Here is a 22,697-nt window from a genome sequence, read left to right as displayed (position 1 = left end):
ACTGGCGAATTGTGCGGCTCGTTCCTCGTTCGACACTGAAGAAGTTCAAGTGATCGAGACATGGGACAGTCACCATTATGTACAGAGATCCATCGGCACACCAGAGAACTGCCTGTACATATTACACTTACTACAGGTTTTTACATGCTGAAATTTACACTACTGCTGTGAACAAGGACACGTACAGTTGGTACCTGGTCGCATATGTACAGAATACAACGCTTCGTTACTCCCTGTATCAACTCCTGCTTCCCTTCTTTTGAAGGAGGATGCCTGCTACCTTCGATTATTTCCACAGGTGGACTGTACACTTCGAGGTTTCATCTGTGTACATATATTGCATCCCTTGATCAATGAGCCAATCTGATCAATTGCCATGAGAAATGGGTGGAGGAAATCGCAACTACGTCCTCACTTCCACTATATCCCCATCCTTGAGCTCGGTTTGGGGCAGCACCAGCTGACCATTGACCCAAAGCAGCTTCCCGTCCACACCCATTCTTCTACCAGCGTCGGCGGCTGTGCTGCCAGTAGTCATCCTCATTATCTTACCATGAGGCCAGCAGATGATGGCAACCTCGCGAAGGATTGGCTCGGTGAGTGTTCCCGCACCGAGACTTCTCTCCGCCAGCCATGCTCGACGGCGCACTTGCTCCTCCCACTGAAGCATTGTCCTGAGCAAATGCACCTATATGGAGCGTATTGAATAAATAGTGAGAATTGGGCTTTCACAAAATGAAGTACTCATGTCTCAACTTTATCTAGACACGGATGTATCTCTAATTAAAATGCATCTAGATACATCCATATTTAGACAAAAGCGAGACACCTAGTTTTAGACAGAGGTAGTACATGTGAGAGATGGCAACAGCATGCTAACCTTATTATTGATGGGATCACTCAAGGGGGTAGAGATTGGAAGGTCAGAAGTTGATCTATCAGTGTTGCTTGATTCAGATGTCAGAGTGGAGGTTTCTTTGCCCTCAAATACTGCAGATACAACCATCCAGTACTCCTCCTCTTCCTCTTCGGTTAACTCAATTATTTGAATAAATGTTGGCAAAAGTCTGCCAAATTGGTCTTGCTGCAGAAGACATTAAAGGTGTATGGTACATTAATCAAACATATGAACTACAGTGACAAAGTAGGACACAGACAGTGACTTATTGTCAGCACTTTTTGAGCAACTTTTACACTCATATGCACAACTAGTCCCATACTAAAAACATTTGATGGTATTTCAACATGGACCATTCATATCAAAACCACAGGAACACACAAAAACCGACGAGCAAATGCACATAGTTGACAAAAATTAGTCATGTTTAAGCCATGCAAACCTTATGGAATATACCATCCCGGCATAACGTGTACTTCTCCAGGTTTGTTGACCAGTCACCATGTCCTGGTGCACACCACCATTTCTCAGTAACCTGAAACAAGTATGTATATCAGCTTGAAATAAGAACCTTCTTACATGCTGAATCCATCAAGGAAGAAAAATTGTTATCGTCAGATTAACCTTCTTATGTAGCATGGCATAAGCTTCCCAGCGCTTCAACTCAAAGGAAGATCTTCGGTCAGCTACATCTTCAGAAGCCTCAAGGGTAAAACGTACGGCAACAAGCAATTCTTTTCCCCCTTTATCTACGCTGCAATTTGACTTACACAATCAGGTATCAACTGGAATAACAACCTTACAAAATAAACAGCGGGGTGCGCTTATCATTGATGTTGAAGCTATACCTGACTATGACAGCTGCCAGTAAGTGATTACCATCAATTCTGAGGACCGGATGCCCCACTTTCATAGAACTATACTTTGAGGGTACACCATCTTGTACATAGCTTTCATTTTCTGGAGAACTCGATGAGAATGATGTACTTTGCCTTATCTTGTTACTGATGCCACTTCTGGTGTCAACTTTTCTCTCCTTGTACAACCAATGAGCAGCCAGTCCATATTCTGCATACTCATGCATTCGCTGTGGACAACAACCACCAATAGGATCAGGACAAATTGTTAAACATCCATTCAAACAAAAAAGGAAGAGAATTACCTACCTGGGTCCTAATTTGGACCTCCAGCGGTGAGCTATCAGATGCCTGAACTGCTGTATGGAGTGACTAGAATAGAAAATAACCATAGGTAAATTTAATAAAAATAGGGGATGGAACGAGTCAGTCAATGAGGAAATCTAGGGATAATTGATTTGACAAGCAGATCACGGTTCAACTCTAAGCTAGTTCATGCTATGAACAGCATAATACCATTATTAGCTGGCGACTATAGCAACACCAGTGCAAAAGTAAGCATGCTGGACTTTTCTTTTTGGATTAATCCATCCTTAATTTATCATGAATTAACTGGCTACCAGTGACCGAGGATACCTATCAATGTATAACGATGTTTAACTTGGTGCCAGATGATGCTTACTTGATAACCACTACCCTTAGGGTTAATAATGTAGTCATCAAACTCCCCATCGATTGGAGTCCATAGCCTGCACATATGGATAAAGCACATAAATTAGCCACAAAGAACATCCATAATGAAAAAAAAGCCAATATACTCTGCATTCTAGGTCTAAAATTTGTTCTGAAATACTCTACATTATAGCTTTTAGTCAACAAGAATACGGAAAACGAAGTGGTCCTCCTTTACCTATTGGATGTCACTATTTTCAATGTAGCTTGGACTGGTTGTTTACCAATTTAAGTAGTACTGTACTAATAAATGCACTACTAATTTGTCTGATTTTTCCTAGAATGTAGACTAAAAAGAACGGAGGGAGTATGTGGTAGAAATAAGATGGTGCTACATGATACATCGAATAGAGCATTTATTTGGTCAAGTAGCAAACTTTTAGCATGTCTTGATTTTCTTGACATGGGTGGCTCCAGATAAATAATTAAATTCATTACAAACCTGTGTACTATATCAAGGATGCTGTAGCAACTCCTGACAGCAGGTCCATGCAGTGCACCGTCTTTGTCTCCAACAATCACCCTTAATGCACGAGCATCGTAGACTTGTCTAATGCCTACATGTTTCCTTTTCATCTGCCAATACAAAAATGTGTCAGTAACCCACGAACCATCATGCAAAAGATGGCATGAGAAGAAAATTCTTTCAACTAGGCTGACAATTCCAGCATATGTTCTTGAATTTAGGATCATAATACATTGGTGAAACATGAACTCAACGACACAAGCAGTACTATTTGTATGTATTCCTCATTATAAAGCAATTGACTAATGGTACCTTACAGTAGATGCTATATAAGCTCTTGAGTCTACTTGACAGCGTAACTTCCATCCCTGGAATATACCTGAAGAAATAGTGTAATTAAGAATCAGAACCTCAATAGTACTAGTAAACTCACAGATACACACAACTAGAGCAAAAAATTGTGCATACTTAAAATCACTAGAATGTGAACTTACGATGTTGATATAAGCAATTCCTGCTGAAGTTCTTCCTCACAAGCTGCTAAAGATGTTAATGCAATAGCAGCATCATCAACAATCTTAGGCCTTCTTATGGCTGCTTCAGAGCTACTTTGGAGATTATTAAGAAAGTCAGAGCGCCTTCTCCGATCCAAAAAGAGGTCAAATGGCAATACAGCTTGCAACAGATCCTACAGTTAAGGGAAGGATTTATATTTACTAAGAAGATAAGATATCAACCCTACCAGTCGAGGAAAATGAGAATTGCATTCATTAATACGTACTCCCTCCGTTCACAATTACTTCGCTCTCTGGCTTTAGTCAAAGTCAAACTTCGTAAAATTTGACCAGATATTTAGGAAAAAATATCAACATCTACATTGTAAGATCTATAGTATTAGAATTGTCATAAAGTATATTTTCAAATTGTATGCAATTGGTTATGCAATTGACTTTGACTAAACCGTGTCAAGTTTGACTTTGACTAAACCTAGAACGTGATGTAAAAAAACGGAGGGAGTATGTTTTGAGGTAAGGGGGTATGGGATAAATATAAATGAAACTATCATGAAATAACGATGGTAGTCAATACACAACTAATGATTGTTTAGTATATGTTGCTAATGACAATATTCATTTAATTAAATTCACCTGCATATTTGATTGTTCTTGGTTGTTCGAGCTAAATAAATCAGTGGAAGTTGTAGGCACTTCCTTGGTGGAGGCGAGCACATCACTTCTAATTGATGACCTTCTCATGCTTTTATCTTTGCTGGTAGAATTCCACATTGAAGTAAGTTCAGATCGTATTTTCTTGAAAACTTGGGGCTGCAATAATTTGACAGAGATACAATCATTTAAAATAATAATTACACACAATAAGAGAAGGTATTACAGAGTAAATTGGTACTTACAACAAAAGATAACATGATAACCTCATTGCAGATGCAAGATGGAGATACAATTAAGTCGATCAAGAGGATGCATTACAAAATGGCTCGTAACCATCAAACCAACATATTTGAAGGGTTCATCGATTGGTGTGCCATGCAAAATCTTTGCATCAGACGTTTATGTTACAACAATATAATTACTACTAACCAAGTAACCACGGAAGTGACAAAGCATCTCGTGTAATTTGAAGAGAAAAAACAACAAATAAGAACATACACTCTACCTTGCAAGTATCCAGCATCAAGTAAAGGCAAAAGAAGTAGAGTAACTATCACAGTAGAAGTGTTACAGATTAATAAATTAACATTTAGGAGGCAACCCATATACTTAATAGAATAAAACCTGAAGGACAGCAAAGCATAAATCTTCTAGCTCAGCCTTCAAAGCCCAGACTCCTAATCGAGAAGCAAGTGAGCACCAGACAGCCAATGTCTCTTGAGCAACAGCTTCAGCCTTGGGAATGGGAAGAGCATAGCTGAAATAATGATTTGAATAGCGCAGAGTCATTTACATAATCCAATAACTATTTCAAAGCATATACCACCTCTGTCCATAAAAGTAAAAGGCTGTCTTAAATTTGTCTAAATTTGGATGTTCTATACACTTAAGACATCCTTTTATGGATGGAGGGAGTACTAAACTTAAGTGTAGGAGCATCTCAATGCATGCAGAGCATGCTAAGAATCTGGTAATAAGGCAACTAAACGAGAAGCATTGAATACATTGGACTGTGTTATGATGCTGATGCACATAAATGATTCAAAATAAGTACTGCTGCTGACTTGATGGAGAAATATACACTAAACCTCAAGATGGCAACAAGCCAAACAAGATAGTTAATAAGTGTGGGCTGAGTCACGGAATATGATTAGTGTATTATACCAGTTCTTTATCTTATGATTACTGTATACGAGCTCCCCTCCATTCAACTGCACACAGTAACAACAGAAAACAAGATCACTAGAATTCAGCTCTAATTTATCCATTAGCTTTAACTCAAAGCCTGGTGTATCCAATTTAGTTTCCTAGTACCCTATGTATTTAGATGTCTCACTTTCCATCGCCGATTCTAGCACTTGGGCTTTAGGCTTGTAAGATGGAACAAAAAATGCTGATGAGAATAATTAGAAGCAACAAAGATGTATCATGGATATGTCGAGGATATTGTCATATGACAACCCCAAAAAAATGTTATATCAATTGAATCACTTGACAAATATTAAATACTTCAGATTACAAGCCATTTTTTACGTGTACAGGAAGTTTATGAGAAGCCTAAAATTACGTACATTGTTCGCATATTGTGCAAGCGGTCTGCCAGCTTGATAAGCACCACGCGAGGATCATCAACCATCCCCAATAACATAGCACGCAGATTGTTTGCCTGACTGACCACAGGAGGATAATTAATTCCAGAGTTCTCTGAGAGCAGCATTATATGTTTATATGACAAACTGCGAATATGCCAATGTGCTGTTTGGAACTCACTTTCATTAACAAGAAAAATCATAGGAAAGGAGAGTGGACATTAATAATCTCTGAGACTGCGAGTAACTTAATATCACCACATTACTACGCAAGAAAAACTACAGGAAGGAAACATACTTCCTCAGAAGTTAGAGTGCTTCCACCGGTGTTTTTTTGCCGATGCCTGCGCAGTAGCTGTAATGTAAAGGAATTAGTCATGGACAATAGCAAAAACATGTCGAAAATAAAGAAAGTACTGACGAGTGACGACACAAAAGTCTTCTGCAATGCAGTGATTATGGTCTTTCAAGATGCCAATAGGAACAGATGAGCCGCATAAGCACTATGCCAATGGTAGTGAGACGGCACTTATCAATCAACGCTAGCACTGAACAGAGAGATGCTAATATAGGATGATTTACTAACATATGAATACCTGATTTATGTAACTTAATTTTGAAACACCAGATACCAAACTTGCAACATCCTCCCCAAATTTCTCCTCTATGCTCTTCAAATTCTCAGTTGTATCATCAATGACATCATGAAGAATGCCAGCAACAACTGTGTTGATTGCCTAGATGATATGTGATCATGGGATTAGGGAAGATAGAAGGAGAGGTGTCATCAATTAAAACCTATGGAAAACATGATGCAAATATGCATATAAACAAGAAGGACAGCGCATCCATACTCTTTCTCCAGTGGACGGGACCAAGGCAGCTAAGATTTTGCCAGTATGTATGCAGTGTGTAACATATGGGTCTCCTGTTCTCCTGAACTGCCCGACGTGAGCTGTACTTGCAAATACAATTGCTTTCTGCACCTGTATCGCAGAACCGAGAATGTCAAATTAAAGAGTTAAAATGATAAAGTTCAGGTGAGTATGTAAATATTAGTAGACAATTTTGTTGAGTATGTGTCTACTGCTTTAACACCTTTGAATCCTCGAATATTTGGTATCCTGTCACCTCCACTCCTTCAAATACAAGAGTATCTGCGTATATACAGAATAATAGTATGAGGTAGGCAAAAGAGGAGTGGTCTGCGGCCATAGGGCTATCATTATTATTTTTGTGAGAAAAAAAAAACCCGCACTGCAGCAAGTCAGCAACAACGACTAAGCAGTAAAAACCAAACCGTACTACTGATTTGTTATGTTATACTACAAGAATACAAGATGTTCTAGAAAGCTCTTCAGAGTGCCGTGCATATTTCCCTCGAAGTACTAGTTACAGGCATGCGAGCCAATTACTTCAGACATACTGAGAAAAGCTAGGACGCTACGATTTAGATTTTCTAAAACGCGATTACTATAAGCTTATTAGCTATCGCACCTATGGAATAGAAGAGCATGGAGGGGGCTTCTACCTGGCAGCTGCTCGATACGAGGCCATAGGAAGTCAACCTTGGTCGACAGGCACGCCCCCGAGGCGATCGCCACGGCCGAGACGGCCAGCTGCGCGATGGTGGATGCCACGGCGGCGTGCCCCGCGCCGCCGCTTCCCCCCGCGACGGCGGCGGCGGCGATGACCTCCCCGGCCCCCACGAGCGCGGCCGAGCCCACCACGAGCCGTGGGACCACGTGCTCGAGCACGCACCCAAGCCGCATCCGCGCCCTCCTCCGCGCCCCGCGCGCCAGCGACGCCGCGGCGGTCGCCGGGAGCAGCACGAGGCGGCGGCCGAGCATGCCGGCGTCGGGGGCTGACGTGGACGCCGGCGGCGTCATGCGGGGCGTGGCGGGGCTGCTGGGGAACTCCGGCCGTGCGCGGGCCGGCGGTTTCTATCTCATTTCTGGCACGCAGGGCGCGTGAGTGGCGACGAGGAGTGGAGGGGGATGAGGAGGCCGATGATGCGTGTTGGGTTTGTGTGGTTGTGGCTACGACGGAACGGTGTGCCTCTCTCCCTCTCGCTACTCTTGTGCTTTCCGTTACGCTTCTCGCCTCTTCCTACTTGCTGCAGAGCTCCGACCTTTTGGGGTAAAAAATATCCACTGATTTCGCAAGTTCAAATGATACAACTGTTCAAAATTTGAAGTTATAAGGTCCTAGAAATTTCCAAAAAAAAATATCACAAAATTTGACTTTCTAATCTCTAGAATTTTCAGAACTAATTTCGAAATACATTTTTTTTGAAAATACATATAGAGAAAAGAAAGATAAATTGATATGTGAATGGTGTCATTTGTACTTTTATCTTTTCGTGACATTGGGTGTATTTTGAATTTAGTTCTTAAATTGTTTGGAATTGTAAACATACATCTTTTTTTTTTAAACGGAGGTAATTTTTTTTGTCTCATCCATTAATTAACCAGTTTTTAGGAGAAAACCGGACGAGAAGCTACAACAACGGGACCAAGCCCACACCCACATTCACCCACACGCCACTGTGCGGGGCACAACCGGGTGGTTACCCACATAAGTTACACAAACACGAAGCTCAAGTCAACCTATGCTAAGCAGATGACACCGCGACAAGAGGCCGATAGCTCCGATACTGAAGACAAGCCCAGGAGAGGAGATGCGCAACACCTGCACCGAAAAAGACCTTCACCACCGGACCGCTCCTCGAAGGTCATTGTACACCACCCAAGGCAGCTTCGACTTCACATCTTATGAGTGCTACCTCCATTCACAATTGTCTAGTGTTCCCGATTTACTCAAAGTTAAAATTAGTAAAGTTTGACAAAAAGTAGAAGAAAATAGCAACATCTAGAATATAAAATTTATTGTATTAGACTTGTCATAAAGTATATTTTTAAATTGTATGCATTTGATATTATAAATGTTAATATGCCTTCTTTAATATTTGTGAACTGAGAGGGTACTCATAAATATTGTTAAAAAATTAATCAATTGTAAATTTGAACTTTAAGAAGTGGTATGGTGGTACCATTTGAAGTGTGGGATCTTTTGTCATTTTTTAAGAGACAGACGAAGCTCAGCCCTTGGTCTTGTTTGCAGAGGCAGGGGACACGGGGATGCCATATATTGACATCAACAAATCTTTACAAGCTTGTCCTTAAATTAAAAGAAAAATTTGCTACAAGATACCGTTATTTTTTAGTCTTTGCCGAAAGACATCACAAAAACGGGTCTTTGCTCAGTACCATTATAATTTTACGGTCCATTTGCCAAAACACACCGTATGGCCTAAAATGAAAATATTATCGCTAAATTATTTGATTACCTAAAACGAAACCTTTTTTCTTCCAATTAAAAAACAAAAACCAAATCAAATTTGGTTTTGCTTTTGTACAACTAGCGACGAAGGGAAAGAAGCTCTGCATCGACCAATAATAAGCCCTTGCGGGATTTCGAAACCGCCGTCCTCCATCTCGTCGGTTGCCGCTGTTCTGCTTCTTGCTGCCGGCGAACACGCATTGTCATCTCCCACGATGGTTCTCTCCCTGCATCGTTCCTCTTTGCGCCCGCACCATTGGTGACCGGCAGCAGAAACACAAGTTTCCACCCCGCCCAAGAGGGGTCGGCGCCCTTCACTAGTGCCCTCGGCCGCTCTCGCCGGCGCCCTTGAGCTGGACCACGATCTGCCGGCGGACATGGATGGCGACAGGGCCTGGGTGCCTGAAGGAAAATTTTCTGTCCAGATTCCTTCGCAGTTACATTACATGTAAACTACCTGTATCAGCGTCTGGGGTGTGCATATTGATCCAAGTTGAGTCTGAGAACTAGTCCTTTGCATACAAATGCTGAATATATGATCCAATGATGCCTGCCCCTTTATGTACTTTATCAGCATCGAAATTCGTACGTACAGATTATCAGCGACCCAGAAAGAAACAGTTTCAAGCAATTGATACGTACAGAGGACCGCCGGCCAAAAATTTAACTGGAAATGTTCTAAACCGGACATGGATGGGTCATACTAAGAATAAATATTAAAATTTCTGTTTTGGGCCATACTGTGTGTTTTGGCAAACGTACCACAAAATTATAATGGTACTGAGCAAAGATACGTTTTAGCTGTGTGTTTTGGCAAAGACCAGAAAATAATGGTGTTCCACGGCAAATTTTCCCTAAATTAAAAGAAAATTACACATGAATTATACATAGAAAATAACAACATCTTTAGCACTCGTGGGTGGCGCACTGTGAACGAAGCTTATCTCTGGACCTCCGAATCACGTCAGAGCTAGGAAAATTTTACTGACGCAAAACAGGGAAGTTGCCGGTCAAAGATGACAACGACAAGGATATGAGAAATATATCGTTGTTCTAGAGAACAAAGCGACGAAGAGGGCCGAACGACCACCGCATATCCAGTCCAAGGAGACCTAACCCCACTAACACCGCGACAAAGCCGGACCTGGCAAAATATCGTCTATCGGGAAAGGCATCAAGACACGTAGACAACTTGTAAAACATGAATACTTAACTAGATCACCACCTCAAAAAAGAGCAGCGACAAGACAATTCCCCGCCCTCCGAAACTCCGCCGACGAGACCGTCGCAAGCGAGGTGGATGAGGAGCCATGAAACTTTATTCTTGTTCAACGCACCACCGTAGTTTCCACCATAGCTAGCTGCGGTTGAAGATACCCTAATTTAAGGACCAATCTATAACGTCAAGCGTGGGTCCATGGTCCCCCAGCCCCTCCGGCCGTGGAGCAGCGAGCAGTGGAGGCGGGAAATCGTCGATTTCCAGCTCGGGACAAAGGAGATGGGATAGAGGAGGGTGACGGACAGGGGTGAACTCCTTGGGTGGATTTCTCCTTTTGCTACTCAGCCTACGGGGTATTAGCAACCGTTTAAGCAAGACGTGCTTTTATTCATCGATAATATCTTTCGTTTTGTTCAAGCAGGATTGGAGGTATCCGCTTTATATGCTTTGAATCCGTATTTAGAGCTTTTTACTCTTCTCTGCCTACCTCAAAGAACAACTAGCGGAGGAACCATCTTAAAAAAAAGATATTAGAACACACTAATCAACCTGAGATCGCCCATCCAACGCTCCACGTTTCTTATAGAGGTTAGTAAATCAGCAATAGTGTTGCCCATAATACTCTAATTCTAGGTTCCTCCAAATTTTTCTACAATCAACATGTTTTCTTTTTTTCTTCTTTTCATTTTGGATTTTAAAACATATACATAAAACACAATCTACTAAATTTATTCGAGGAGGTAGCAGGATCCACTCATACACTACAATGGAAATATGTTGAATCAAGAGTAGATAGTAACCGTCTTTTTAATGGGATATCAACATGTATGCAAAAAGAAAAATAAACATTACAACATTTTAGAAAACACATGCATCAAAAAAATGTGTGCATGCAATAGACCCCATTAGTTACAGTAAAATCGCTAGGTACAAATGTACAATCATCATAGACATATAAGACCACAAAATACCCTCATGGAGAATACCCTTGTGGAACTCCTCTTCCTTGACCCCCCCCCCCCAGATCCCTCCACCGGCCTCTCTCCCCCTCGCCGCCGGTGGCCATGGTGGCCGGTGACGGGTGGGAGGGAGGTATGGTACCTAGTAGTTGTAGGTTTTTCCTTGTTGCTTCTCTCCCCGGTGAATAATCAGGCGGCCAGATCTAGATCCAACGCTACTCTTCCTCTTCCTTTCTTGGTTGAAGTGAGGGTACCGATGGATCCTATGCTGGCACCTTCGGCCGATTCCATGGCAAGGAATAGCTTCGGCTTTCTTTGCTCCTTTCCCCCTCTTGCTGGCCTTCGGTGTACTGTCGGGAGTGAGGTGCTAGATCTCTCCGGCTGGATGTAGCGCCGCGTCGTCGTTCTCTTCTCCATCATGGTGCTCTGGTGGGCGAAGTTGTTGGTGTTGTAGAGGAGGGCGGTAGAATTCTCCATCAATAAAGTTGTTTCCTCAGGTCAGTCAGCCAAGGTTGGGACTTCAGGCTCTTTTCTCTCACTCGTCATGTAGGCAGAAGGGAATCTGCATGCTCTTGCTTGTGGGTGGTTGCATCTGCAGTAGGGGAGCATCTCTTCTTTTCTCGGGAGGTTTATCATGGCGATGAATTCTTCATGGTCGACAGGCGACCCCTCCAGCTTCTTGCGTTCGCGACAGCTACTTCCGGCCGATGTCAGCAGGTCTTCAATAACCTCCAGGCTGCAATGCCATTTCGGAGGCCCTTCGGCGTCGATGCAGCTTGCTCCCGCCTCCTAATCCCAAGTTGTTGTGTCCCTGGCGATGTGGAGGTTGACTCCGTCGAGCTGTGTTGCGGTGGATTTGGAGCAGGACCGGATCGCTTTTCTTGTTTTTCTTCTAAGGTCCCTTGTGCAAACTATAAGGGTCTGTTTGTAATGCTCTATTTTCATTTAGCCCTTGTTGTAAATTGTACCTCCACTGCTCTAGGTCCTTCGAAACCTATCCGCATTAAAAAATATATATATATATATATATATAACATGAGGCAATGCTTGCAGCACCGAATGTACAGTTGCATCATAAATGTAGGAGTAATATACTTGCAAATAAAAAAAAAAAGCAAAGTTTGCTCTGCCGCTGCGTGCATCCGTGTGCATTCGCTGTGCTCTTCTAGGCACTCATGGGAGAGCGTGGTCACGCTGGCGCGTCCTCTCCCTGCCGCGCGTCGCCCTTCCCGCGCCACCTCGTCCAGTCCTGCAATTTCCAGACGCTTCTCCAGCCACCACGACGCCACCGAGACGCCTACATAAAACCCCGGCGTCGCACGAACACTACCATCAAGCTCAAAGCGAAACAGAACAAGCTCACACACAGCACAGACAAACCCAAGCATCCCAACCAAAATCACACTCCACTCGCCGTCGCACGCTGCTCCGCCAGCTGACCCATAGCCATGGCTTCCCGAGCTGCCGCCGCTCTCCGAACGGCCGCCCTGCAGGGCTACCGCAGGTCGGCCTCAACCGCGGCAGCGCACGCCGACGGCGGCGCGGGCGCGGCGAGGGCGAAGGCGAAGCCCGTGGGCGACTACGTGCCCATCTACGTGGCGCTGGGGATGATCGGGCTGGCGGTGACGCTGGGGCTGCACACGGCGCGGCAGCAGCTGGCGCACGCGCCCAACGTCCGCCTCGACAAGCGCAAGCGCGAGACGGTGCCCGAGGTGGCGGACCCGGACCTCGCCATCGACGACGGCGAGCGCTTCGTCGGCAGCTCCGTGTTCCGGAAGGTCGCCCACGTCCAGGATGACCGCTCCCTCGCGGCCGGCGTCGCCGACCCCGTCGCCGACTACCCGTACGATACGACCTCCGGTTTCTCGTTCCGTCAATCGATTCTTTCCGCCTAGTGTTTTCGCGGCGTATGTGTGATTCATGTTGGCTTGCTTGTGTTGCAGGGTAAGGAAGGCGGTGACACTCAAGGACGTCGGCGTGGCGCCGCCCGGGATCCCCGGGCAGGGCAGGGAGGGCGTCCTCGAGAGGATCTTCAAGAAGAACACCACTTAATTAGAGTAGTACACAGGACCATCGTCGTGGCTCGATCTGCTACTTCCACTCCGTTTTTTATTTTGCGTTAATCTAGCTTTGCACTTCAATCAGACCGGTTAATGTAGTCAGATCGGCTGCCCTTTTTTTGAAGAGCCGATCGTATGTATCACGGAACTTTGAAGTTTGATCAGTACTGTACATAAACTTCGTTTCAAGAAAAAAAAAAGTAGTACTATACGTGAACTTTGCTTTTTTGCGTTCAACCAGCTGCCCCTTTTTAAGAGCCGATCGATGTAATGACGGAACTTTGTACTTTGATGTGAAGAGCACAATTTTCAGAACTCTACCGTAAACGACTTTCTAAATCCGCATTAAAGAAGTGCTCAGAACACAATTTTCAGAATAATTTCACAGTAATATACAAATTTAAATTGCTAAAAAAAAGCTTATTTTTAAACAGTAGGCCGTAGCCCTGCGTTAAATTAATAACGCTAACGCTACAACGACAAGTACATGGTGCTGAACGAACAGCTTACAGGTTTCAAAGTCACAAGCAAGCAAAGAAACAAACATAGAGTACAGATTGGGCATGACGCTGAACGAACAGCTTACAGGTTTCAAAGCCACAAGCAAGCAAAGAAATAAACAAACATGGAGGCCACAAGCAAGCAAAGAAATAAACATGGAGTACAGATTGGCATGGCGCTGAACGAACAGCTTACAGGTTTCAAAGCCACAAGCAAGCAAAGAAATAAACATAAGAGTACAGATTGGGCTTCAAGGCCATTGACTGCCGACATGAACAGAGGGTGTAGACTATGCTGTGAAGACGAGCACACCGCCGAAAGAAGATCAGGCCTTCGTCACCTTCCACCGCGACACCGCCGATGTGGAATCCGTTTCCACCTCCGAAGAAGGCCCCTGCCTTCTCGCCCTGGCTCGTAGGGCGCCGCACCATCGAGAGGTAGAGACGCTCACCCGAGAGCACGGATGCACAACATAGGCCAAGTAGCCCGGGAAGAAAGACTTGAGCACGACCACCTCTGCACGCGAGCTTCCACCAACAGCTTCGCCGGCCACCACACCAAACAGCCGGCAAGACACAAGCTTTGGACCAGGTCACCACCGAAGACACGGCAAGAAGATCCACGCCACCGTAGCTCCTCTGTAGCTGCCGCAACAGGCAGACCAAACCGCACACTGGCACCGACCACCTTCCACATACCCAAGGCAGCGCCTCCAAGGAGGAGAACGACGCCAAAGCGCCGCCGCCGCCCAGTCCAAAGGACTTGGGGTTTTCACCCGGGTAAAGGAAAGAGGGGTAAAGGATGTACCTCGACGTAGCCACCAAGGAGGAAAGCGGCGTCAAAGACGTCGCCGACGCCGGGCCGCCGCCGCCGGCCGGGGATTTCTCCCGGACAGAGCCCCCGCCCCACCACCCCGAGAGAGCTCCAGATCCGGGAGAATCGGAGCCATGGGAGTGGGATCCACGCGTTGCGGAGGCGCCGTCTTCAGATCTGGCTGAGGTCAAACCGGGGTGACCCCCGCGCTGCAACCGCCGTCCACCATCCCCACGCCGCCCGCGCGATCCAGGAGGATGGTCAGCAGCACCGGCGAGCGCCTCCCGCCGCCAGGATCCGCGCCGCCCTCACCCGACGAGGCCGCCGTCCCAGGTGCCGAAGCGCTCCGCCCGAGAGCAGAGCCGCGAGATCCTTGCCGCCACCTTCCTTGGCAGCACGTGCCGGTTTCCGGCGGTCTCCTCTGGCGGCGGCAAGGGGAAGGAAGGCGGAGGAGGAGGGGCTTGGCGGCTAGGGTTTCGTCGCCGCCCGAGTCGCCCCAGAGCGGAGCGACGCGGGGGCCGAGCGAAGCGTTTTTTTCTGGAAAAAAAAAAGCTTATAACGATCCCAGAGGAGAAGATTGCGGACTGACACGATAGTTTTATTTGCAAAAAATATCTAACAGGAAATTTACATCAATAACATCACGTTTCTCATCTAGAGAAAATATTATGTTCCACCCATATGTGAACATGGTTAGCTTGTCTGAACTCGCAAGGAAATTTACATGAATATGTCACCAATTAGAGAATCAACACTTCCCAAGACAAATTTGTATTGGAAAAATTTGATGTAGTCAGACCCAGGCATGCTCTTTTCTTCAGCAGAATCAGCACCTAAGTATATCGCCTGGAAAATGCCATGTATTATGGTTATAAGGTCTTTCCCACCATTATCCTTTTCTTTTTGACAATTGTCTTTGATCCAAGATTTTTAGTGTGACGACAAGGGTCTTGTAAGCAGAACTGCTATTTAGAATAGTTAGGTCCCTCCTGAGGGTAGGCGACCAAATGGTTGGAGTTCCTTCAGGGTACTTGACAGCCAGTCCAAACCCTCATAAAGTCCATCACCTTTGAGAGCACAGGAACCTTGGATGTGCCATATGCGGTTCTTCAAATCATAAAGGCCAAGGCCTTCGCATACCTCCACTGGTGTCATGGCCCCTTTCTATAACAAGAAGAAAGCTTTGTTAGACAGAAGCAGCAAAGATAGTCCAAGCGTAATATCTGAACCCAAAAGGTAAACAAGTGGGCAGCAAGTACAATATCGAGAATATCAACTGACTTCTATAAAGATATGCCGCCAAGGGCTAGTCCTGGCTGGTCTCGTTTTTTTATGTTGCCACATATTCTTTCACCTATAGTCCGTAACAATTACAACAGGAGACTTTCATCCTACTGTGGCATGGCATGCTTGATACCAGATCACAGTCTACTCATGTAGTGAGCGCTCCAACGAAAAGTCATTTTGGATCTCGTATTAAAAAATTAAAATTTAATTTATATGTTTAAATAAATTATGTAACAAAATTCTAAAAGAAGCTGATGATGTATCCCACTAACGTATAAAATCTCAATTACAAATGTTTTGTTTTCTGAGCTACACAAAAATGACAAAGTCTCATTTCTTTTTGAAGATTTAAATCACTATACTCAGTAGCCTAAAATACACATTATTTCCATTTGAAAGTTTACACGTTTGTGGGATACAATACTAGCTACATCATAATTTATTTTCATTTCTTTCTAAAACTTAGAAATATGTTTCTCAATTACTTTTAAAAAAGAAATCAATGGTGCCCATGTGCACCAAATCTCTGTCCCCGCTCCAAATACAATAATGTCTCACATGCGCAATATCATCTACAGCTCAACCAAATATAAGAAGCATAACGATCCAATTGTGCGAAATTAACTGAAGTGTGACTTCTATTGTAAGAAGCCAGAAACTTCTCACAAAAGCAGAGCATCAGTATAATGTAAACAGCTCAAATCGGAAACTCAATTCGGCTCCCACGTGCGTATGATCTCTCCACCATAAAACATATTTCGAAGTGTTAAAAAAATTTGACAAAGAAATTTACATGTACATCTCCATAATATATTTGTGTTTGCCAAGTTTTACGAAAAAACGATATTTTTTGTAGTCTATGTGCAAAAGAGAAAATTTATCTTATGATAAGCCTTTGTTTTAGCACAAAATTTTGTGTTTCTTACACACGTCACACGACAAGTCGATTTTTCATGAAACGATTTTGTGAGCCCATAGCACATGAAGATACGTGCGAATTTTTTGTTTCAGATTTTTTAACATTTCAAAATGTGTCTAACATGCATTTCAAAATAAAGGGAGCATACGCTCCCATGTGCCAAAACATCACTTCCCAGCTCAAATGTAATATTATCTTAACAGAAAACATTAAATACAAATGGTGTACTATTGTTGTATACAATGCATGCATATATGATTAAAGCATATATTTTCAAGTATATCTACATTAAAAATAGTGAGCAAGTTTGGTTTCCTTACCATATCTTGTTTATTGGCAAACACCAATATGACACTGTTAAGCATGAACGGATCATTAATTATCGTCTGCAAGAAAGCTGCCAAATATTAGCTTCATCACAGAGCAAACTTAAGACAACACTGAGCACATATGATAACTTATAAAACCTGAAACTCCGCTTTGGCTTTTCCAATCCTCTCTCTATCCAATGAATCAACCACGTAGATCTGCAAATTATAACGATGTCATTATAATGTACTTAGCATTGATGTATATTTTCATGATTACATCTAAAAGATCATTCAAGAAAGAAGGACAACAAAAACGAAGACTAATTAAGGTCTTAACTGAAGAGCATTGAGAAGGATAGTCAATGGTCACATTGTAGACAATAAGATTTAACTACTTAAGAACTTCCACCAGGGGCCAGGGCTAACTAACAGAGAATAATCCAAATATAATTCTACATTTGGAAATATAGTCTTTTTACAGTACTGACATATAGTACCAGATTACTAGCAAGATATCAACAGTTAGTCCCAGATTATCGGCAAAGCTGCTACCATTAATTTGTTTCATGTATGTCTTCAGAATTGAGAACATTCGATAAATGGCAATCTTCAAGAATGATAGCTGTAACTTAAGAAGCCAAATCAAGACAAAATATATTGAAGTGCTCACGAGTGGTCCCTTAAGTGTCTATTAAAGTTCACCTATGATCCCATAAGCAGGATATGAAAAACTGAAAGCCTTCTCAAGTTTTAGGAAAAATTAGGGAAGTGAATTATGCACCTAAGAACAAAAATCTTAATTTTCCCATTACATGTTTCGTTTTTGCCACTTAGGTTGGATGCCTGATGTGCAAAACAGAAAAAAAATGAGATGGACCGCAATAAATACAACACCCGCAATTCCAATCAAGATTTCAACATGGAGATTACACTAAAGATAAACTGGGATAGTTTGAAAGGAAATAATGAGATGCATGGTAAATTGGATTTCCATAACCCTATATAGCTAAGAACCAAACGAACAAATTTCATTGAAAAGTTCAAACACTAATACATCAGCAGAGAGAAAGTAGACCAACATACATCTGTCAAATTTGTTTAACAAGAGTGATTGGAACATACCAAGCCATCTGTGTTATTGAAATAATGTCTCCACAAGGGCCTCAGCTTTTCTTGGCCACCAACATCCCACACTGTAAACATCACGTTCTTGTACTGAACTTTCTCAACATTGAACCCTAGTATTAACAGCAGAAAGGCAACATCAGCTCGCGAAGTTCCAACATCAGATATCTTTTTTTAATAAAACCAGTAAAAGGTTTTAGGCCACTATCTGTTAAGGCCAATCTTATTAGCAGGTTAGCTGGTTTGACTCTGGTATGAGTATTGGTATTGCTATCTAAAATTCTAAATCGCGAAGGTCCTCAGCTAATCAGAAATAAATAGTACTACTGTTCAGAGTGTTCAGCTAATCACATTTATATAAGCAAGTTCGCAACCCCCATCCAGCGAAACAATGTGCAGTTGGTAGATTTCTTCCTCTACTACCAACAGAAATGACTCTTTTGCCTCCCCTCATTAACAGTTTAAAACATTAGTAACACCTTGATATTGCTTCAGTTTTTTTTCTTTGGCAGAAGATATGACTTCAGTTTAACAACAGAGCACCAAGAAACAATTCAGTCGATACCAAAAGAAAAAAAAAGTATCAATAGCCTACCGATTGTAGGAACAGTCGAGAGGACCTCCCCGATGTGCAGCTTGTACAGGATGGTGGTCTTGCCGGCTGCATCCAGCCCAAGCATCACGACCTAAAAAATCACACAAACGGAAACAATTAAAAGGACCCCAAACAAAAAAATCAACATGAAACGGCAAAGGATGTTCTTCGAGTACATCGAAGGGGGAGAAGGATTTCAGAGATCGCCATACCCTCATCTCGCTGTTGCCGAAGAAGGCATCGAACAGTTTGCGGAACGCCTGCCCCATCCAGCCGCCGAGATCAACCAATCACCGAGAACTCCTCGCGCGAACACCAAATTCTCCGCCGAATTGGCTTCTTCGTCTTCCTCAAGTCGTCGGACTTGTGTATCGAAGTGGAGAAGGGTTCCTCTGAAAGCAGCGTTTGTTCGTTGCTGCAAGCCTGTGTCCTCTAGAAGACGGGCCGGGTGGGAATCGACATAGAAACAGCATCCGAGCCGTTCGCGTGGACGCCAACGTATGGGATCGAGAGGCGGCACCGCGTAGCTACCACGCGGCCTCTGGTCACCTCCGACTCTGTCTCGCGCTGAACAATACTGCGTCCGGCGCACGCGGTTTGGGCCCCTTGGCTGATGAACTTGGGAGGGCACGTCTGGAAGCAGTGGGAGTTTTTTCTTAATAAAAGATGCAATCTTTACTGAAATTCAATTCGGCTTCCGCTCCCTCCATCCAAAAAAACTCTCCATCCAAAAAAAATCGAAAATTTATCTAAATTTAAATATATATATATATACATAAAAAAATATCTAGATTTGAATTAAGATAAAATTATAATATCTTTTTGTGGATAGAGGTAATATTTTTCATTGTTAAAAAATTCTAACAAAAAGTTTTACATGTACATCTCGATAATCTATGTGTGTTCGTTCAATTTCGCGAAAAAAATGATATTTTTTAGGCTGGTCTATAAAAGACAAAATATGTCTCACAAAACCTTATTATTAGCACTAAATTTTGTCGTTTTTGCACAACCCAAATGACACACCATTTTTTCATAGAAAGAATTTGTGTGCATGTAGCATGTGAAGATGTACAAGTGATTTTTTCGTTTGATTTTTTTAACATTTTAAAATATATGAAAGATATATTTTTAAATAAAAAGAAATATATGCACCCAAGAACTAAAACATATTAAGATCTCACTAGGACTCAGTTAGCTGTGATCTAATCTAACTCTCAGAAAAATTAGACCAGCGTGCCAGCGTCCACGGTTAAACGTTTTACTTTGACAATTGATTATACTATTTTGGTAAACGTGGCATAGGCTTTCACAGCAGCAGTATGAAAGTGGGGGCGACAATACAGGTGAAATTCAGAGTCCTACCTTTCAGGGTGAAAATCTAAGGTCTGGTCTTAACTGGTTGTGCCTGGCAATGACTTTGTTGGAGGCATTGTTTTGAGAGCGGGGACTATCTTCAGGGTGAAAATCTAAGATCGTAGATCGGGCGACGACGGTGTTAGAGCAATGTTCACTTCTTGGAGGCGTCGTTTTTGGAGAGTCTGTATTTCAGTTGTTGTCTTGGCGGTGGATGTATTGCTGTTTTTAAGCCCGAGATACTGTAGCGGGACTTTTGTTTCTTAGTTTTTTTTTTCCTTTTTTTGGCTGTGTGCATCCGTAGTGCCATTAGGATCGTTGTTGCAGAGGTTGAGTGTAATCGGTATCTTCTTGATATTAATATATTCTCTTTATCGAAAAAATAGGCTTTCACGTGGAAAGTAGGCTACACTATCTCGTGAATTCGCCAAAAAAAGGCTACACTATCACGTGTTGGACCATGTAAGTTTTGTTTTGTTCGTTGTAGGGTAGGGTACACCAAAAAAATATTCAAACCGTTGGTTGTGCACACGATCATTGCAAACCACTACAAAACTCGAAACTATCACTTGAACCTGACATGTCGTACCCTATGCATATTCATATGGAGGAAAAAAACAGTGCCAACAAATAAAAAGGTTCTAATGAAACAAGTTAAGTTTTCTCTCCCTCTCATATTCCATAAAATAAAATCACGCGATGAAAAAAATGGCTAACATTTTCCTAATTTGTACATTAAAAAAAAAATCGGTTGCAACTCCGCTTGCAACCGGAAAAAAATTCAGTTAAAATTACACTTGTAATTGGAGAAAATCATGGGACAAATCTTAGTTGCAACCACACTTGTAACCGGAAAACACTCAATTGCAACCACACTTACAAATGGAATAAAAGTCTCAGTTGCAACTACACTTGCAACTGGAAAAAATCCCAGTTGCACTCACACTTGCAACTGGAAAAAATCATAGTTACAACTAGAGAAAATTTTGTTTTCAACCGCATTTGCAACTAGAGAAAGTCTCAGTTGCAACTACACTTGTAATTGGAGGAAATCTGGGTTGCAACCGTATTTGCAACTTGAGAAAAGCTCGGTTACAAATAGAAAATCTGCAACTGCAAAAAAAATCTCAGTTACAATACCATTTGCAACTGCAAAAAAAATCTTACTTGCAACTTCACTTATAACTGAATTCTTTTGCATTGTCGCAACAAACTTCATATATTATGCACAAAATGAAAATAAATAAAAAAGCAAAAAACATGAAAAAACAAAAAAAACGCGAGACTTCATATATTATAACGAAGTCGCATCAACTCTTTACCAAATAAGGTACTTAGTCTTGTGGCTTGCGTAGTCTGGACATATGCTAGAGATTGTGAGTTCGAAAAATCTCTAAGGCATTTTATTTTCCACACCTAAAATTTGCACGGATTTTCATACATAATCTAACGGTTAGAAAATCTACCGAACGTCTGAACCCTAAGCTAATTCCCAATCTACTAAGAATTAGCAAATCTGTTATTATTAATCAATCAAGGTTACATCATCCACTAAATCTAGATACAGAAAACATGCCATTCCCACTATATATGATCGTTCAGTATCCATCGAGGAAGGCCATTCCCACTACCCTATTTTTCACTGGTTACAAAAATGGTACTAGAAAGACATGCGAGCTTCATCTCGCCGGCTACATGGCGTTCTAGCACAGCGTGGCTGGTACTTAGACTGTGCATTTTGTCTTGTGATGCAGCCAAGCATAACATGGTTGTGCTTTAGTGTTGTTATGTTCCTTCATTGTTCCTTGTTAAAGGTCTATATATTTTTAATGTGAGACTCCTAAGTACTATCTATATTTTTCAGTGTTTCATAGCATTCAGTGGTGAGCCAGTGGTGAGCTATCAGGAGACGCATAAATTTCATGAAATAAAGGCCAAGATGGCTGGTACATCGGCATAAGGCTACACCCATACACACCGCCAGACGGCTTACAACACACCTGACCCAGCTTCAAAAAGCGCGCCTTCAAGAAACGATGGTTGGAACCTTTTAGATTGTAGAGCGCCAACGAAAGTTCCTTAACATTTACTTTCAAGCAGGGTAGGAAATGGAACTGGATACATTCCACGGCTCCAACAATAACAAAGCAACATATGACCATACTGATATGCAAGGAACATGTACCCAAAATATCTATCAATTTAGACCGTACCTTGCACTCTCTTGAAATCACCTACCTCAAATCCGTTCTTGGACATAGCACAAAAGAAAGTGAACCACATATAAACAAGGATAAAGATGTCAAAATGAACTAACAATTATTCAAATCTAGTAGATCTGAAATATGATAGGAATTATGTAAGCATTCCCATCAATAACATTATTATTAGTTTCCAACAAACATGCAGTGTGCAAGGAACAATAGGGGAAATAGCGCTAGGGGAACTTCTTGCAACTGCATAAAATCTTGTAAGCTACTCTAGACCCGATATTAGGCT

The 22,697-nt window shown here is 42.6% G+C and overlaps 3 protein-coding genes across 3 annotated transcripts; 1 reads left to right on the top strand and 2 right to left on the bottom strand.

The window, feature by feature from the left end:
• Window positions 1-50: 50 nt before the first annotated feature.
• LOC124692924 lies at window positions 51-7,615 on the bottom strand. The gene is made up of 18 exons (XM_047226366.1): window positions 7,243-7,615; window positions 6,810-6,868; window positions 6,566-6,697; window positions 6,308-6,448; window positions 6,010-6,066; window positions 5,694-5,788; window positions 4,747-4,879; window positions 4,102-4,278; window positions 3,448-3,641; window positions 3,266-3,332; window positions 2,930-3,063; window positions 2,438-2,504; window positions 2,065-2,127; window positions 1,747-1,985; window positions 1,523-1,652; window positions 1,341-1,433; window positions 881-1,084; window positions 51-688 (listed from the first exon to the last, which is right to left on the bottom strand). The coding sequence occupies exons 1-18, from the start codon at window positions 7,598-7,600 to the stop codon at window positions 404-406; spliced, it is 2,628 nt and encodes an 875-aa protein (XP_047082322.1). The 5' UTR covers window positions 7,601-7,615; the 3' UTR covers window positions 51-403.
• Window positions 7,616-11,336: 3,721 nt separating this feature from the next.
• On the top strand, window positions 11,337-13,283 carry LOC124690547. The gene is made up of 3 exons (XM_047223919.1): window positions 11,337-11,364; window positions 12,678-13,074; window positions 13,175-13,283. The coding sequence occupies exons 1-3, from the start codon at window positions 11,337-11,339 to the stop codon at window positions 13,281-13,283; spliced, it is 534 nt and encodes a 177-aa protein (XP_047079875.1).
• A 1,899-nt stretch (window positions 13,284-15,182) lies between these two features.
• On the bottom strand, window positions 15,183-19,136 carry LOC124688111 (ADP-ribosylation factor-like). Its single transcript, XM_047221827.1, has 6 exons — window positions 19,055-19,136; window positions 18,843-18,933; window positions 18,245-18,360; window positions 17,279-17,338; window positions 17,132-17,197; window positions 15,183-15,769 (listed from the first exon to the last, which is right to left on the bottom strand). The coding sequence occupies exons 1-6, from the start codon at window positions 19,109-19,111 to the stop codon at window positions 15,584-15,586; spliced, it is 576 nt and encodes a 191-aa protein (XP_047077783.1). The 5' UTR covers window positions 19,112-19,136; the 3' UTR covers window positions 15,183-15,583.
• Between the last annotated feature and the right edge of the window lie 3,561 nt (window positions 19,137-22,697).

This window comes from Lolium rigidum, chromosome 2, assembly GCF_022539505.1.
Source record: "Lolium rigidum isolate FL_2022 chromosome 2, APGP_CSIRO_Lrig_0.1, whole genome shotgun sequence".
Taxonomy (NCBI): Eukaryota; Viridiplantae; Streptophyta; class Magnoliopsida; order Poales; family Poaceae; genus Lolium; species Lolium rigidum.
The sequence above is the reverse complement of the archived record's forward strand: the minus strand, read 5'-3'. Positions and strand labels throughout refer to the sequence as shown.

What these genes read in the sequence shown, in the direction of transcription:
- LOC124692924 (XM_047226366.1), bottom strand. Translation starts at nt 7,600, where the DNA reads ATGACGCCGCCGGCGTCCACGTCAGCCCCCGACGCCGGCATGCTCGGC. An exon ending in TCGTATCGAGCAGCTGCCAG is followed by an intron (nt 6,869 to 7,242) that starts GTAGAAGCCCCC and finishes GTATATACGCAG; the next exon opens with ATACTCTTGTATTTGAAGGA. An exon ending in TTGCACAATATGCGAACAAT is followed by an intron (nt 4,880 to 5,693) that starts GTACGTAATTTT and finishes TCATTATTTCAG; the next exon opens with CTATGCTCTTCCCATTCCCA.
- LOC124690547 (XM_047223919.1), top strand. Translation starts at nt 11,337, where the DNA reads ATGGTGGCCGGTGACGGGTGGGAGGGAG. An exon ending in CGGTGACGGGTGGGAGGGAG is followed by an intron (nt 11,365 to 12,677) that starts GTATGGTACCTA and finishes GCTGACCCATAG; the next exon opens with CCATGGCTTCCCGAGCTGCC. An exon ending in GACCCCGTCGCCGACTACCC is followed by an intron (nt 13,075 to 13,174) that starts GTACGATACGAC and finishes CTTGTGTTGCAG; the next exon opens with GGTAAGGAAGGCGGTGACAC.
- LOC124688111 (XM_047221827.1), bottom strand. Translation starts at nt 19,111, where the DNA reads ATGGGGCAGGCGTTCCGCAAACTGTTCGATGCCTTCTTCGGCAACAGC. An exon ending in CTCGACTGTTCCTACAATCG is followed by an intron (nt 18,361 to 18,842) that starts GTAGGCTATTGA and finishes TGTTAATACTAG; the next exon opens with GGTTCAATGTTGAGAAAGTT. An exon ending in TTGCCAATAAACAAGATATG is followed by an intron (nt 15,770 to 17,131) that starts GTAAGGAAACCA and finishes TTCTTGTTATAG; the next exon opens with AAAGGGGCCATGACACCAGT.